Source organism: Prenolepis imparis, unplaced genomic scaffold (assembly GCF_030444845.1).
Source record: "Prenolepis imparis isolate NDT839.2.m4 unplaced genomic scaffold, iyPreImpa1.0 SCAF_14, whole genome shotgun sequence".
NCBI lineage: Eukaryota > Metazoa > Arthropoda > Insecta > Hymenoptera > Formicidae > Prenolepis > Prenolepis imparis.
The window spans coordinates 5,921,865-5,935,220 of NW_028141172.1; the positions used below are offsets into that span (position 1 = coordinate 5,921,865).

Sequence of the window (13,356 nt, forward strand, 5' to 3'; positions counted from 1 at the left end):
ATCAGATGACTTCTTTCAACACCAAACAACTTTTGTTTAAAACATTTTTGTCTTAAACTTGAGAGCTCTGAAATATTCCAATGGATTGATTACAATGATCCACCACAAAGCATTTAGGATCTTGCTTGGAATGGTTTGCGAATAAAAATCGATTACATAATGAGGTCGCATGATATATATAATTATCTAAAATCATAAATGCGATTAAAAATAACGCAACAACAATTTATTGGCCATTCTCTCGCTTATCAATTCTTAAAATCAATTACACACTACGAATACAGGCAAACTTAGCGTATTGTTTAATTATCTCACTGATCGTTTATTTACAACAATTAAATTACCTTCACAATAATAATTGCTCTGCAGATTAAATTGTCCTCGCGTTAGCCTTAAGTATCAATTAATTAGAAAGAAGATGTGCTAATTATCATTATATATAATTTAACGATACTTTAAATAAATTTTAAAAATTCTCTTGAATTTCATGATTTTCAGTTCAATCTCACATTAAAAAAAATTTAAAGGAATATTATAGATGAAGAGACGAATATTGATTATTGTGAAAAACGGAAAAAATTCGAATGAATGAAGTGAATTCGTAGAGAGCTAAAGATTTCTAAGAATCTACTCGTACTCCTCCTCCTCTTCGGGCCGGAACTGGGGGTATCGTCTAAGAACTTGATGCTGCTGGGGCTGCGGTCGCCTGTGCTGAAGGGGAATATTGACTTCTTCGGGGCTGTGGAATACCTGGTTCACCGGGACACGGAACTGCGGGAGTCCTGTGGGCTGTGGACGAGCCGACGTGGGAATGCTATTCAAACTTTGGGGCTGCGGACTCACAAGGACCTGTACAAGACCTAATTGTTAATGTGTCAATGTTTAACCAATCATAAGAGGGCCTTGCAACTTCTAATTCACAGATGGAATGATTCTAAATAGGACAGATTCTAAATATGCGTTGGGATGATCAAGATAATGATGATGATTTATACCTGCGGGGCAGGACGACGTGTTGGAGCAGCCGTAGGAGTGATCTGATAGTCACCGACCTCCCTCTCGTCCGTGTAGATGTCAGCGGGATAATACCTTTCGCTGTACCTCAAGGTAACATTGGGCTTGGTCTCGGCTTCTTGAAGATTCAGCGGCTTGTACAGATATTCATTGACGAAATGATATTGCGAACTTTTCTTACAACTGATATCGCCGCCGGGTGGCATGCAGATTAAATGCACCTGGTACAATCAAACATATATGTTTGTGTTTTAGTTTCACAAAAAACATATAGTTAAACACAATTAAACACATGTTCAGATATTCAGGAAGATACAAGATATATAGATGATAAGCATCCCAAGTAGAACAGAAAAGTTAAAATAATGTCAATTGATGTCATATTGGCCAAATTTGAACTCCAAATTGATTTGAGTACTTAGGCACTTTGCATAACGACCTGTAACGATATTTGTCTGTGTTATTTCTAAAAAAAATTATATAAAATTAGAAACATAATAGCAAATTGTGATGGGGTAGATTACTGTAACTTCCTATTACTTGAAGTATCTAAGATTCAATCTATTATAATTTTATCGTAATCACAAGTGATATTTTTCTGCGCTTTCACTAACCTGATGGAAAGTGAAACCCTCCGGACAGATCCAAGAGTGCTTGGCGTTGTCCTGGCAATAATGGAAGACCTCGCAGTTGAGGTCCTCATCGGCGTAGTAGCCGGTTTGCTTGTTGACGCAATCGAATCTGCTCTGGGGTAGAAGAAGGCTGAGACGATCGGGTTCCTCCTTCTCCTCCTCGAGTTCCTCTTGCGTAGGTCCATTAGGTCCATATTGGCCTCGAGCAGGAGCACGCGATGGAGAACCGATGCGGATGGCTGATTGAGAATAATCACGAGCGTCTATCGGCGTTGCCGTCGGCTTGCGATATAACTGTAGAAGATAGTAATAATAGTAGTAGTAGTAATATTTTTATAGTGATTGGTTATTACAGCATCCTAACAAGCAACTCTAACTATATAGGGTGCTAGGCTTCAAGTGTTAGATTCAAACACCTAGCTAATTACAGAGTGAGGAAGTGTAATATGGATCTAGGTGTCGTCAGGGACTGTAATAACCATTCACTATAAACATACTACTACTACTACTAGGATTTCTGAGGATTTAGGAACATTCGTCCCCGCAGATACATGCACGCACATGTAGATAAAAATATACATAGTTTTAGGACTGACCGGTTGCTGACTCCTGTAGATCGGTGTCGGCGAAGGTGTGGGTGTCACCGCGTTGTCTTCGTAACTGTTATCACGGAATCCTTGTGCCGAGCTTAAGCCAGGCGAATAAAGGGGTCCTAAGCTACTCGGTTTTCCGGGGAACGAAACCGCCCTCGTTTCCAGATCGTAGGAACTCTGCGCCGCTATGGCGGAGCCCAGTAATCCCAGAAACACCCAGTACATCCTGCGAAACATATAATCGGTGATGAAAAATGCGACATGTGATTTTTTAATTTTTAACTATTTATTCTAAATTTCTTTCTGTAATTGTAATTGCAACCTGTTTCTATAAGAATGTCTACAGGAAATTCCTTTGCTTTTTACGTCACACTATATATGCAGCGTCTGGTAATTATAACTGAAATCAATCGAAAAGTGATGGTAGATTGAGTCAAACTGAAAAGAAAAATCCTGTACCATTTTGCTAAATTCGCAATAATTATTGGTGGACTTTTCTTTTCAGTTTGATCTAACCTATACTATCACCTTTTGGGGGGTTGGTCAGTTAATTATCAGATATTCTGTGTAATACATTGATTAAAATCGACGCCTGAAGAGTAGGAGTTAGAATAATAGAATTGAATTATTATTGTTCGTATATTGACACACACACATTCTGCATAAAATTTTGGCTCTCAATCTTGACTTTCCATTTTGAAAACGAAACGTAAACGTAGGTAAGTACTTTTCTAGGGTATCGACGGTCAAGGGCACTTTCCCTCGCGTGCACACGTGCGTGCATATGAATTTAATGAGTGTCGATTTGCGAGAAAGTGCGGCTGCGATTTCTCGAAGAAATGCTCCTTTATTCCTGTAATGACATCGATATGTACGATTACAGCCTGATCCTCGTTTCTCATTTTAACTCCATTGAAAGTCACTGACCGCGAATTCTTCGTATATATAATGACAAGAGTAGATATATAGTATATATAGACGAATCGAAAGTTTAATGATCTAAAAATTAAAAGATCCTTGATCCTACAAGTTCTTAGTGAAGACACCAAGAGTAAAATTAGATAGAGATCTAAGGAAAAATATAAAAATAAATGAAGTATAAAAAGATATACACATATAAAAAGGAATGATTAAGAAATCTAAAAGGACTCTTCAAAAAGATAAAAAAATTGTTAATAACGTAAACGCGAGGGTTTAAAAGCTTATCGAATATAATGAATATATTGGGGAAAGGGGGGGAGGGGAAGAATGTTATTTTCTTAATTTTATAAATGTGTCATAATGATTACAATTGTTATCTGTGTATGAAAATGACCTATCAAATTGGGATCCCGGAAATAACATCTTGTCATATTTGGTGCGATATGGATGAGAATTTTGGATATTTTTTAATTTTTTTTTAATGAAGATCTCTCGTTCTTTTTTTATCGCGACTCGATCGTTTAAAGCAATTAGAAACTAGCTTTCCAGGTGCGTGTGTGCCACATGCCATATCCAAGAATTATTATGGAAAGCACTTATGCTCGTTGAGCACGTCATCGTCACGACCGAAATGGCTTTAACCGATCGTGAAACCGCCGTCCGAGTTTCGCACACATAGAAAGTAACACGCTTTCCTTACACCTGCTCTATTCAAATCTCGCTGCTGCTGCTCACGTGGTTGGATCGGACACGAATCTCTTTTTGCCTTGAAAACGCTTTCGGATGATTTTATTCCTTTTTTTACGAGAGAGAGAGAGAGAGAGATTCGTTTTTCATTTTTATAGCGCCCACTTATATAGATGGTCTATATTCGCGGACAATTTCATTCATAATACTGGTCAACACTAATTTTATTGCAAATTATGTTAGATCGATTTTAGGGTAACTTTGTGTCGCTGATTTCTGCGCGCGCGCGAATATGGCATTGTTTTCTTAGGTTGGCTCTAATTTTTAAGATAATATGAGTATCCCATGAAAAACATAAAAAATGTAAAAAATATAATGGCGTAGTCTATCTTTAAATCATATGGAAACTGTCTCAAATCGTACAAAAGTATTATACATATATGAAATTTAATGGCGTTGCATATTCAGTAAAATGACATTAAATAAATTAAGCTGATTCAGATAATAACAATTAATAGAAAAATGTTGTTTGTACGATTTTCTTTTATGTATGTGATGTATGTCATCAGGATCACGTTAGAGATAAAAACAAAATGTTAAAGAATAACAAGCCAGACCACACCCTGCATATGTCAGCAGCTGCAGGTCGTATTGACAATGAGATAATACAATCAATGTCTTAAAAATTTGAGCCAATTCGGCAAAACTAATGTTATTTTTGGATTCAGCATCCCCAAAATACCCTAAGTTCGTTCAAACATTCTTGGCAATTAAACAAAAGTTTATTTTTATTGACCAGTGTAATTTTTTGTGATGCAGAAATAGAATGAAATATATATATATATATATATATATATATATATATATGCATTAGAATATTTTATGTGACGATGATACGTAACATTATAAATAGAATTCTATCGTGAATTTTGATCTATAAATCATTTAAGATGATTTTGTAAGATACGAATTGAATTCAGTGTGTGTGTTTACATTTTTCTTCTAGTTTCAGAATTAATTAGTGCAGAACTATTTTAATTATTGCAAAATGATTGCATATTAAAAAGAATAGAAAGAAAAGTGTAAAAAAATAAATGAGAAAAAACAGGTTTTACATTAATGTATAAATAATATAGGTAGATTGAAAAAAACCTCTTTAGCTTGATATTCAAATATTTAATGAAATATCTGTAAATAAATTATTTCCTCTTTAAAATAACTCCAGAGAGAAGAAAGTCTTATCGAAATATCGAAAGAGCAATAATAGTTATATAAGTCATATATGTATAATACATAGGTCGAAGGTAATCTACCATTTTCTATCCGTAATAATGTTGCGTAATATTGCATAATATCATTTTTCCACGAACTCTCGTCACGGGACTTTTAGTCTAAACTTAATTTCACGTAAATCCATCTAAAATATTGCCAATGTATAGATAATTTAATTAAACTATTATATAGCTACACCAATGGATATTGAAAGAACAAATTCTGTCAATTTTTTTCTATATACATATAAGTTATGTGTAATGCAAGTTTTGTAATATTTTAGTTAAATATAAATTTATATCGACAATGCTTTTATTTCTTTTAGAATTTTTAGATAGAATTTGCCAAATGTCGGAAATTATTAATTATATTACAGTTTCATGAACTACATTAACTCTTTAACGCACATTTTTTTGCAACAAAACGGCAAAAAAATGGTTTTTCATGATAATATAAAGTAAAGCACTGTTCAAATTAACTTGGGGAAGTCTCGTTAACACACATATCAACCGATGCTTAGGGTCACCAGCACGATTTATCAATCAGAAAATCTTAGTGTTTTACTGGCTAATTAGCTATCGGATCTCGAATCTCGTCCGTAAACTTGAGCTTGCACAATTCTGCGAGTACCGTTTGCCCGAGTTACCCAAGTAGAACAGAAGAGTCAAAATGATGTTAATTTAGAGTCCAAATTTGGTCAATATGACGTTAAATTGACATCATTTTGACTTTTCTGTTCTACACTTGAGTAACTTAATTGGAACCAAATTTGGATTCCAAATTTGATCAATATGACGTCAAATTGACATCATTTTGACTTTTCTGTTCTACTTGGGTAACTTGTGTGCGTTAAGAGATTAAGAAAAAAATTGTTACAGACATTCCAGATGACGTTGAAGGTATTAAAAAAAAAGAAAAAAGAATTTCTCTAGCAATGCCCGGAAACCATTAATATTCCATCGAATTAGCTAATTGCTAATCGCCAGAGTGTAATGAGGCAGAAAAGTGTCGTTTAATGAGGGCACCGATAGCCTTGTCATGCGGATATAAGGTTCCTCGATTAAAATCCGATCGGAGTGAAAGTGAGAGGGGCTTTCGTGTAAAAATGGCACGTAACGCGCCCAACATGAAACTTTCTTACGAGACGTATGATTGCTCCAAGGTTCAGTTCGCGTCTCCATAAACGATGCACAATGGTCGAGGGGTTACGAAACCGAATGAACTTTTACATAATTTGTCAAGGCCACGATCATCGTCATTTTGCGGATCTAATTTAGTTTTTCAGCTTTTCAATTCGTCAGACATTTTTCTCTCAGGAATGTCAAAAAAGTTTCGGGAAAAATGTTCATATATAATCATATAGATATATAAGCATTTTTCTCATAAATTTAATTTTTTCTAAAAAAGAATAATGCCAAAATTGTTTTTCTAATTATACAATTTTTCAATTATTCTTTTTATTAGTTTTTCTACATGCAGATTCCTATGTTTACAGAGATGTTTTTACAAAAAAAGAAAATATGTATGCATATGTATGACTTATTTATGCCTGCGATAAAATTATAAGGCTTACTTAATATACAGATCATATTGGAATCTGCAAACTTAATAATTTCGGACTAGATGGATTTTTTTTATTTCAATTCTTTTCTTGTTGAATCCGATCAATTCCAGATAATCGTTTTTGCCTGTTTCGAATCGATCGGTTTCTCCGATTTCGCCGGCAGGAAAATCGCGAGGACTTTCTCCGTCGAGGAGATCGCTCGAATGATCGTTATTATTATTATTATTCATAATCTCTCCGGTCGTAATCAACTGTTTAACGAGATCTCCGTAACATATCATGCGCACATCAAGTGCGCATATCAGAGAAGGGCGTTCTCCTCACGATAACCGACTTCCTCTGTCTATATACCACCCAAAGAAAGCAATATTGCATAATGGAAAAAGAGATAGTTGTCCAGCGACTTTACGTAGAGGCGGTGTTTGTGTATTCGTATAACGCGCGTAACGTCAACCGGTTGTGGTTTTAGGAAAAATCTGGAGCAACCGAGAGCGGCGACATTTTCCTAGAATTCCGCACGATACACATTATATCGATTAATCCGTTTCTCATCATATCGATATTAAAATCTTGCACTTTCCTACAAATATATATTTCAAACCGACGTCTTTTAATAATAAATAAAAAAAATCTATTGAACTTTGCTTCGAAAAGGATCTAATTAATTTGCTTCTACTAATTGTATAAAATTTTTAATAAAAAATTGAACAATAATTATATTATATTAATTTTATTCGTCCATATAATTAAATCCAAAATCTAATTTAATTAAATCTTCTTCCTCTTCCCTATAACTATAGATTTCAAACCGACATTTTTTAACATTAAAAAGAATTTATTGAATTTTTGGTTAGGAAAAAATTTAATTAATTTCCTTTTAATATAGAATTGCATCAATTTCTAATAAAAAATTAAATATTAATTTTATTTATCTATGATTAAATTCCATTATAATTAAATTAAATCTTCTTGCTCTTCCCTACAACTATAGATTTCAAAACCGATATCTTTTAATATTAAAAAACTTATTAAGTTTGTGCTTAGAAGGAGAGGCCTAATTAATTTGCTTCTAATACAAAATTAAACATTAATTATATTTGCCAATGATTAAATCCTGATCTAATTAGAAAATTTTTTTGTTTAGTTCTGGAAATGTGGATTACAATGACGTAACAACAGTTTCTAATTAATTTCATATGTTAACTTCTTTATGTGCAAATTAATAGAAACACACACAAAATTTTACAGATTTTCATACATCAAAATTTTTAATTACAATTTATCAATTTCATATTAAAATCTGAAATAGAGTTTTAAATAGAAGGAAGATATATTTAATAGAATAATAATTAATTATAAAGCTAGAGCAAGAGAAAGATTGTAGTAAGAAACAGAAGATATTTATGTATCTGAAGGTTATCAACTTAATAACTTCATATGAAAATGTAGCTTAATTTTAAATACGCTGCCATTTTATCTTATTTTGAAGATATAATAAGAGATATAAATATTTATCATTTTTTTATTATATATATAAAAATAACTTTTAAATAATTAGCAATTAAAAATAGAAACCTTTTTATAAATTAAATTTTAAAGATACAGACAAGTAAAACAAAATCATAGTCTTCAATTAATTTTAAGAGGATTCTTACAGAATATAGATTTGAGGTTCAGTTACGAAGATATGTATCATTAAGGATAAGCAAAAATGTGTAAAAAATGACGATCTTCTTCAGCATTTTCAGCAGTAAAAGAAAGATCGATTCTAAAAAAAATATATGATAATGGCGGGACATTCGCCATATTTTTATCCGCCTCGATTTAATTTTTACTGTACGCAGCCTCTTCAGCGAATCGTAAAAGATATTTTCGCGTGGTCTATCTTAATTAAATTAATCCTTGACTGTACGAAGGAAAAGAGAAAAATAGGAATTTGAACGGCGAATGAGTTATACTTTCTCTCCGGCGATAATATTTTTCAGTTTCGCGTTAGAAGCCAAACTGGATAAATCCGGGGAGAGGAAAGAAGGGGGAGGCCACCATGGGCGCCGTTAAAGCCTCAAGAACTTTATAAAATTAACTTGGTCACGCATGGTGAAACAAGAATTATGACACGTGCTTGTGGCGAGCAGTTCTCGCTCGGCGAGAACCAGTCGGGTGAAATTATTTGCTTTCGAGACAAGGAAGTCGAGCATTTAAATCTCAATAGTAGCAGTCGTTAACCCCCTAGAATACCTATCGCATTCTTAAAATGTTTGTATTAATCTCGAGCGTCATGTCTTAATTATTTGCATTAAAGAATAGTGAAAGTTTAAAATATTTTTAGAAATTTATCTAGAGAATATATATATTAGGTATATATATATATATATATATATATATATATACACATATATTTTCGGCGCATTTAAAATGAAGCTATAAAACATATGAAGCTATTTGCATATGAAGCTATAAAGTTGATATATATCCTTTAGATACATAATATATCTGTTTCTTACTACAATTTTTCTCTTTTGCTCTAGCTTTACAGTTAATTATTATTCTATTAAATATATTTTTCTTCTATCTAAGGCTCTATGTCAGATTTTAACATAAAATTGATAAATTTTAATTAAAAATTTTGATATATAAAAATCTGCATTGTTTCTATTAATAATATATATATATATGTATGTATATATATATGTACATAATATAGAGAAATAGTATTTTTTAATATTTTGATCTTTAAATATCAATAGAGATGTGACTTTTTAATATATATACAAATAGAAAAATAAGATTTAAGAAATTTTGAAATAGAAATAGTAATCTAAAAAATATAATAATCTTAAGTAAAAATTTAATATATTTAAGAATATAAAAATTTATTTATTTTAATTTTTTATTAATTAATTAATTTTTTAAAAGATTATAAATTATAAAGAATGAGTCTTAAATTTCAATAAATCGTAAATTTTTTTGAAAATTATAAATTATGTATATATATAATTATTATATATAATTATATAATTATTATACATATATATATATATATGTATAATAATTATATAGAATAACAAAAACAATATATTTGAAAAAAATAATGTAACATATTTTAATATTATTGTATTGTATTTTTTGAATATACACACACACAAGTGAAGAGGAAAAAAAGAATTTTTTAATTTTTCATTTTAAGAAACTCTAGGTTTCTAATCAAATAATTTAATAAAATTTGAGAAAATTGTTTATGTAGTTTATATTGTTTACTCAATCTTTTTTAAAAATAAAAAAATATATAAATATATATAATTATAATTATAATTATATAATTGTAATTATAACTATTTAGGTTACAACATTAACATAATCTTTGATTATATCTCATCGAATAAGCGATCTACACAAAAATATTACATAAAGAAACTATTATAATGAACTGAGAAGTTAATATCGAATAAGGAGATACACGAAAGAGTGTAAAATTATTGACGAAAAGGTATCAATAAAATCCAAGTTTCTTTACTCAAAATGGACAAAGATAGTAATGCAGATGTTGCTCGGTTCTTCGAGATGCACTTCACTATAACGTTGGAAGTAATCACTGATTAAAAAAGCCCACTTACCTGTCAAGTGAGACAGCGAAGGTATAGCGGGATAGAATAAGCGTCAAAACACCGTGAGAGACCAACAAACACGCGCGTGTTTTATCTCAACCGACATGCCACTCTCTTATATAGCGTATCTCGTTGAAAGTTGCCTCCACCAGATGAAGTAAATTCGGTTCTCGTCAAGGTAGTGGGATAGACCCCCTGCACACAATCGCTTGTATTGCTTCTGCAAGAAGCACCTGTTTAAAGGCGAAGTCGATCTTACACTGAAAATAATTGTATTCTTATTTTAAGAATTTTCCAGATTATTTTTAGAATACTCTGTTCTAAAATAGGTGTCTAAAGGATTCTCTTACCTTAAGAGGGGTATCCTTTAAAAATTCACCGAAAAAAATTGTTCTCTTGAAATGCATACTTAATAAGTCCTCTTAATAGATATTCTTAATGAATAAGGATATTTCCATCTTTATTTTTGGAATATCTTCTTAAATTGAGAATATATATTCTTAATTTATTAATTTATATTATAATTTTATATTTATATTATAATTTTTTTTGCAATTTTAGCGCTGCAATAAATAAATATAATAAATTAATAATAAATGTAAAATAAATTAATAAAATAAAATTACTTAAAATTATTTAAATTTATAATAAATTTATAAGTTTATCAATTAATATTAAAAATAATAATATAATAAGCAAAAATGTGTATTTAAATGTCAAATACATAAAAAATATTCAATTATACGGATAACATTTAAATATACATGTAATAAATAACAATTTTAATGTCCATTTGCAAGACTGTTTTTTGTTATCACGATTAATAATTTCAATAATATACACTGATATAAAACATCCCACTAAGTATATTATATATTCTTGCATGTTAAGAATATCTAATAAGAATATCTAATAAAAATATCTAATAAGAATATCTCTTTAGAGAATTTTCCTCTTAAATTAAGAGGGTCCTTTTGGCATCTATTTTAGTGGAAGATTATAAAAAGATAAATGGCATACTTAAGATAAAAATATAATTTTTTCAGTGTTGGTATAAGATATCCTTAATTTATAAAAATGTCAATAAAATGGATTTGTTTTTACATTAAAATAAAATAAAAGTACATTATTTTACAGTTTGTTATTAAAAATATATTTTTAGTTTTAGAGGATGTTCTAGAAATACTTAAAAATATTTGTTAAGTGGAATTTTATAATACAAAGTTCTCTTACTTCAAAGATACAATTATGTCGATGTACGAAGGTCAAATGTGTATTTTATTTGTTTGTATTTTTATATATGTTTATATGTTTGTATGTTTATATATATTTTATTATAACCTGAAAAGATAAATTAATACTCGTGCGAACGTGGTTCTATTTAAAATGATGATGAAATGAAATGTTGTGTGATTAATAACAAAAAAAAAAAAAAAAGAAATATGTACATTTGGACGAGAAAAATAATTTTCCTTAGATAGATTTTTCAATTTTGAAGAAGAAATCTTCTTTAGAAGAAGAATGTTACAGAGTCATCTGGCGATTCTGAAAGCTTGGTAAAGTTTACCGAGATAATTGGAAAAGAAAAAAATCGTTTTGCAATGAATTGAAAAATTTCAGATGAAATTTCATTAAGATGATCATTAACTCTCAAACGAATTATTGCCATCTTCGCATTTTTCTCGATGAAAATGAGATATCTCGCGATTAAGATCAGCCTTTTACATTCAAAATTAAAAATTGATGAGAAGAAAAAAAAATAACAGAGGGATATAAACTCACGTGAAACTTGCGGAATTGAAGATTTTACGGCGCGATTCCGAAGAAAGTATAAAATTGCAGACCATGGAATTTCTGAGGAAGCAGGATGTATTCTGATATATCTCACGATAAACGTGTAGAATCCAGGATCGCGTGTCACGATGGAAATGCAAAAGATGCGTGATAGATGGGCTGTATAATGTGGCGTGAAACGTAATTAATTAATCTGATTTATCGATTGTCCCGGAAGATCAAGTCGGATCTTATTCGTCCTTTTTTTTCAACGCCGCGTCTCGCTTTTTTCTCCCTCATACTTTTTCTTATTTAACAGCCTCGATCGTAGATGTTAATAGATAATAGATGATAAAGAAGCTTATTTTATTCTGAAGTATACGCGTTTAGATATAATGAGAGAGCGCGTGTATTTATGAGATTACGAGATACGATCTGATTTAATCACAGATGTCTGACAAATTAGAGATATATCTGAGAGATAGATCTGCTGGGATCTTTGTTTGACAAGTAAGTAGATCTTCAAGTGTCAAAGAAAAAGATGCATATGTGAGTTACATAAAAGTGATATAATTAAAAAAAAACATTTTACGATATGGTTCTTATGAAATTTTTGATTGCTTGTTCTATATATATATATATATATATATATATATATATATATATATACATATATATATGCTTGTTTGATATATTATTTATATACTTATTTATTTTACATCTCATTCTGAGTAAAGATAGCTTATCATTATAAACAGAAGAAATAAAATGTTGACGCGTGTTTTACAAAATCAAACAATTTATATACATATACATATAAAATTAATTTATAATTTATATACATGTAAAATTAATCATAATAATAAATAAATAAATATACATATAAAAATAGAAATAAATAAATTAAATATAAATATATTATATATTATAATACATATATATGTATATATAATAAAAAATAAATGTACAATATATAAAAAAGTAAATATATATGTTTATTTATTTTTTTGATATGTAATGATTTTAGTTGTATATATATAAATTAGTTTGATCTTGTAAAGCATGTGTCTATACTTTGTTCCCCTTCTCTCTCTCTCTCTCTCTCTCTTCTCTCTTTCTCTCTCAATTTACTTCTTTAAGACATGATGCAACTAAATAGATAAATCTTGTCAATCACACTAGTTTACAAAAAATATCTGTAACGAGAGAAAGAGAGCTTTATAAAATAAAGGGTTTCTCTCTCTCTCTCTCTCTCTCTCTCTCTCTCTCTCTCTCCACATGTAATGATTATTGAC

The 13,356-nt window shown here is 30.3% G+C and overlaps 1 protein-coding gene across 2 annotated transcripts; it reads right to left on the reverse strand.

Annotated features, from left to right (window-relative positions):
* Positions 1-210: 210 nt before the first annotated feature.
* LOC145945049 (uncharacterized) lies at positions 211-10,391 on the reverse strand. 2 transcript variants are annotated; one of them, XM_083053865.1, is made up of 5 exons: positions 10,298-10,391; positions 2,243-2,465; positions 1,629-1,940; positions 996-1,235; positions 211-849 (listed from the first exon to the last, which is right to left on the reverse strand). In XM_083053865.1, the coding sequence occupies exons 2-5, from the start codon at positions 2,462-2,464 to the stop codon at positions 628-630; spliced, it is 996 nt and encodes a 331-aa protein (XP_082909991.1). In that variant the 5' UTR covers position 2,465; positions 10,298-10,391; the 3' UTR covers positions 211-627. The 2 variants fall into 2 exon arrangements, with proteins under 2 accessions (XP_082909991.1, XP_082909993.1); XM_083053867.1 differs by having other exon boundaries at positions 757-860.
* Between the last annotated feature and the right edge of the window lie 2,965 nt (positions 10,392-13,356).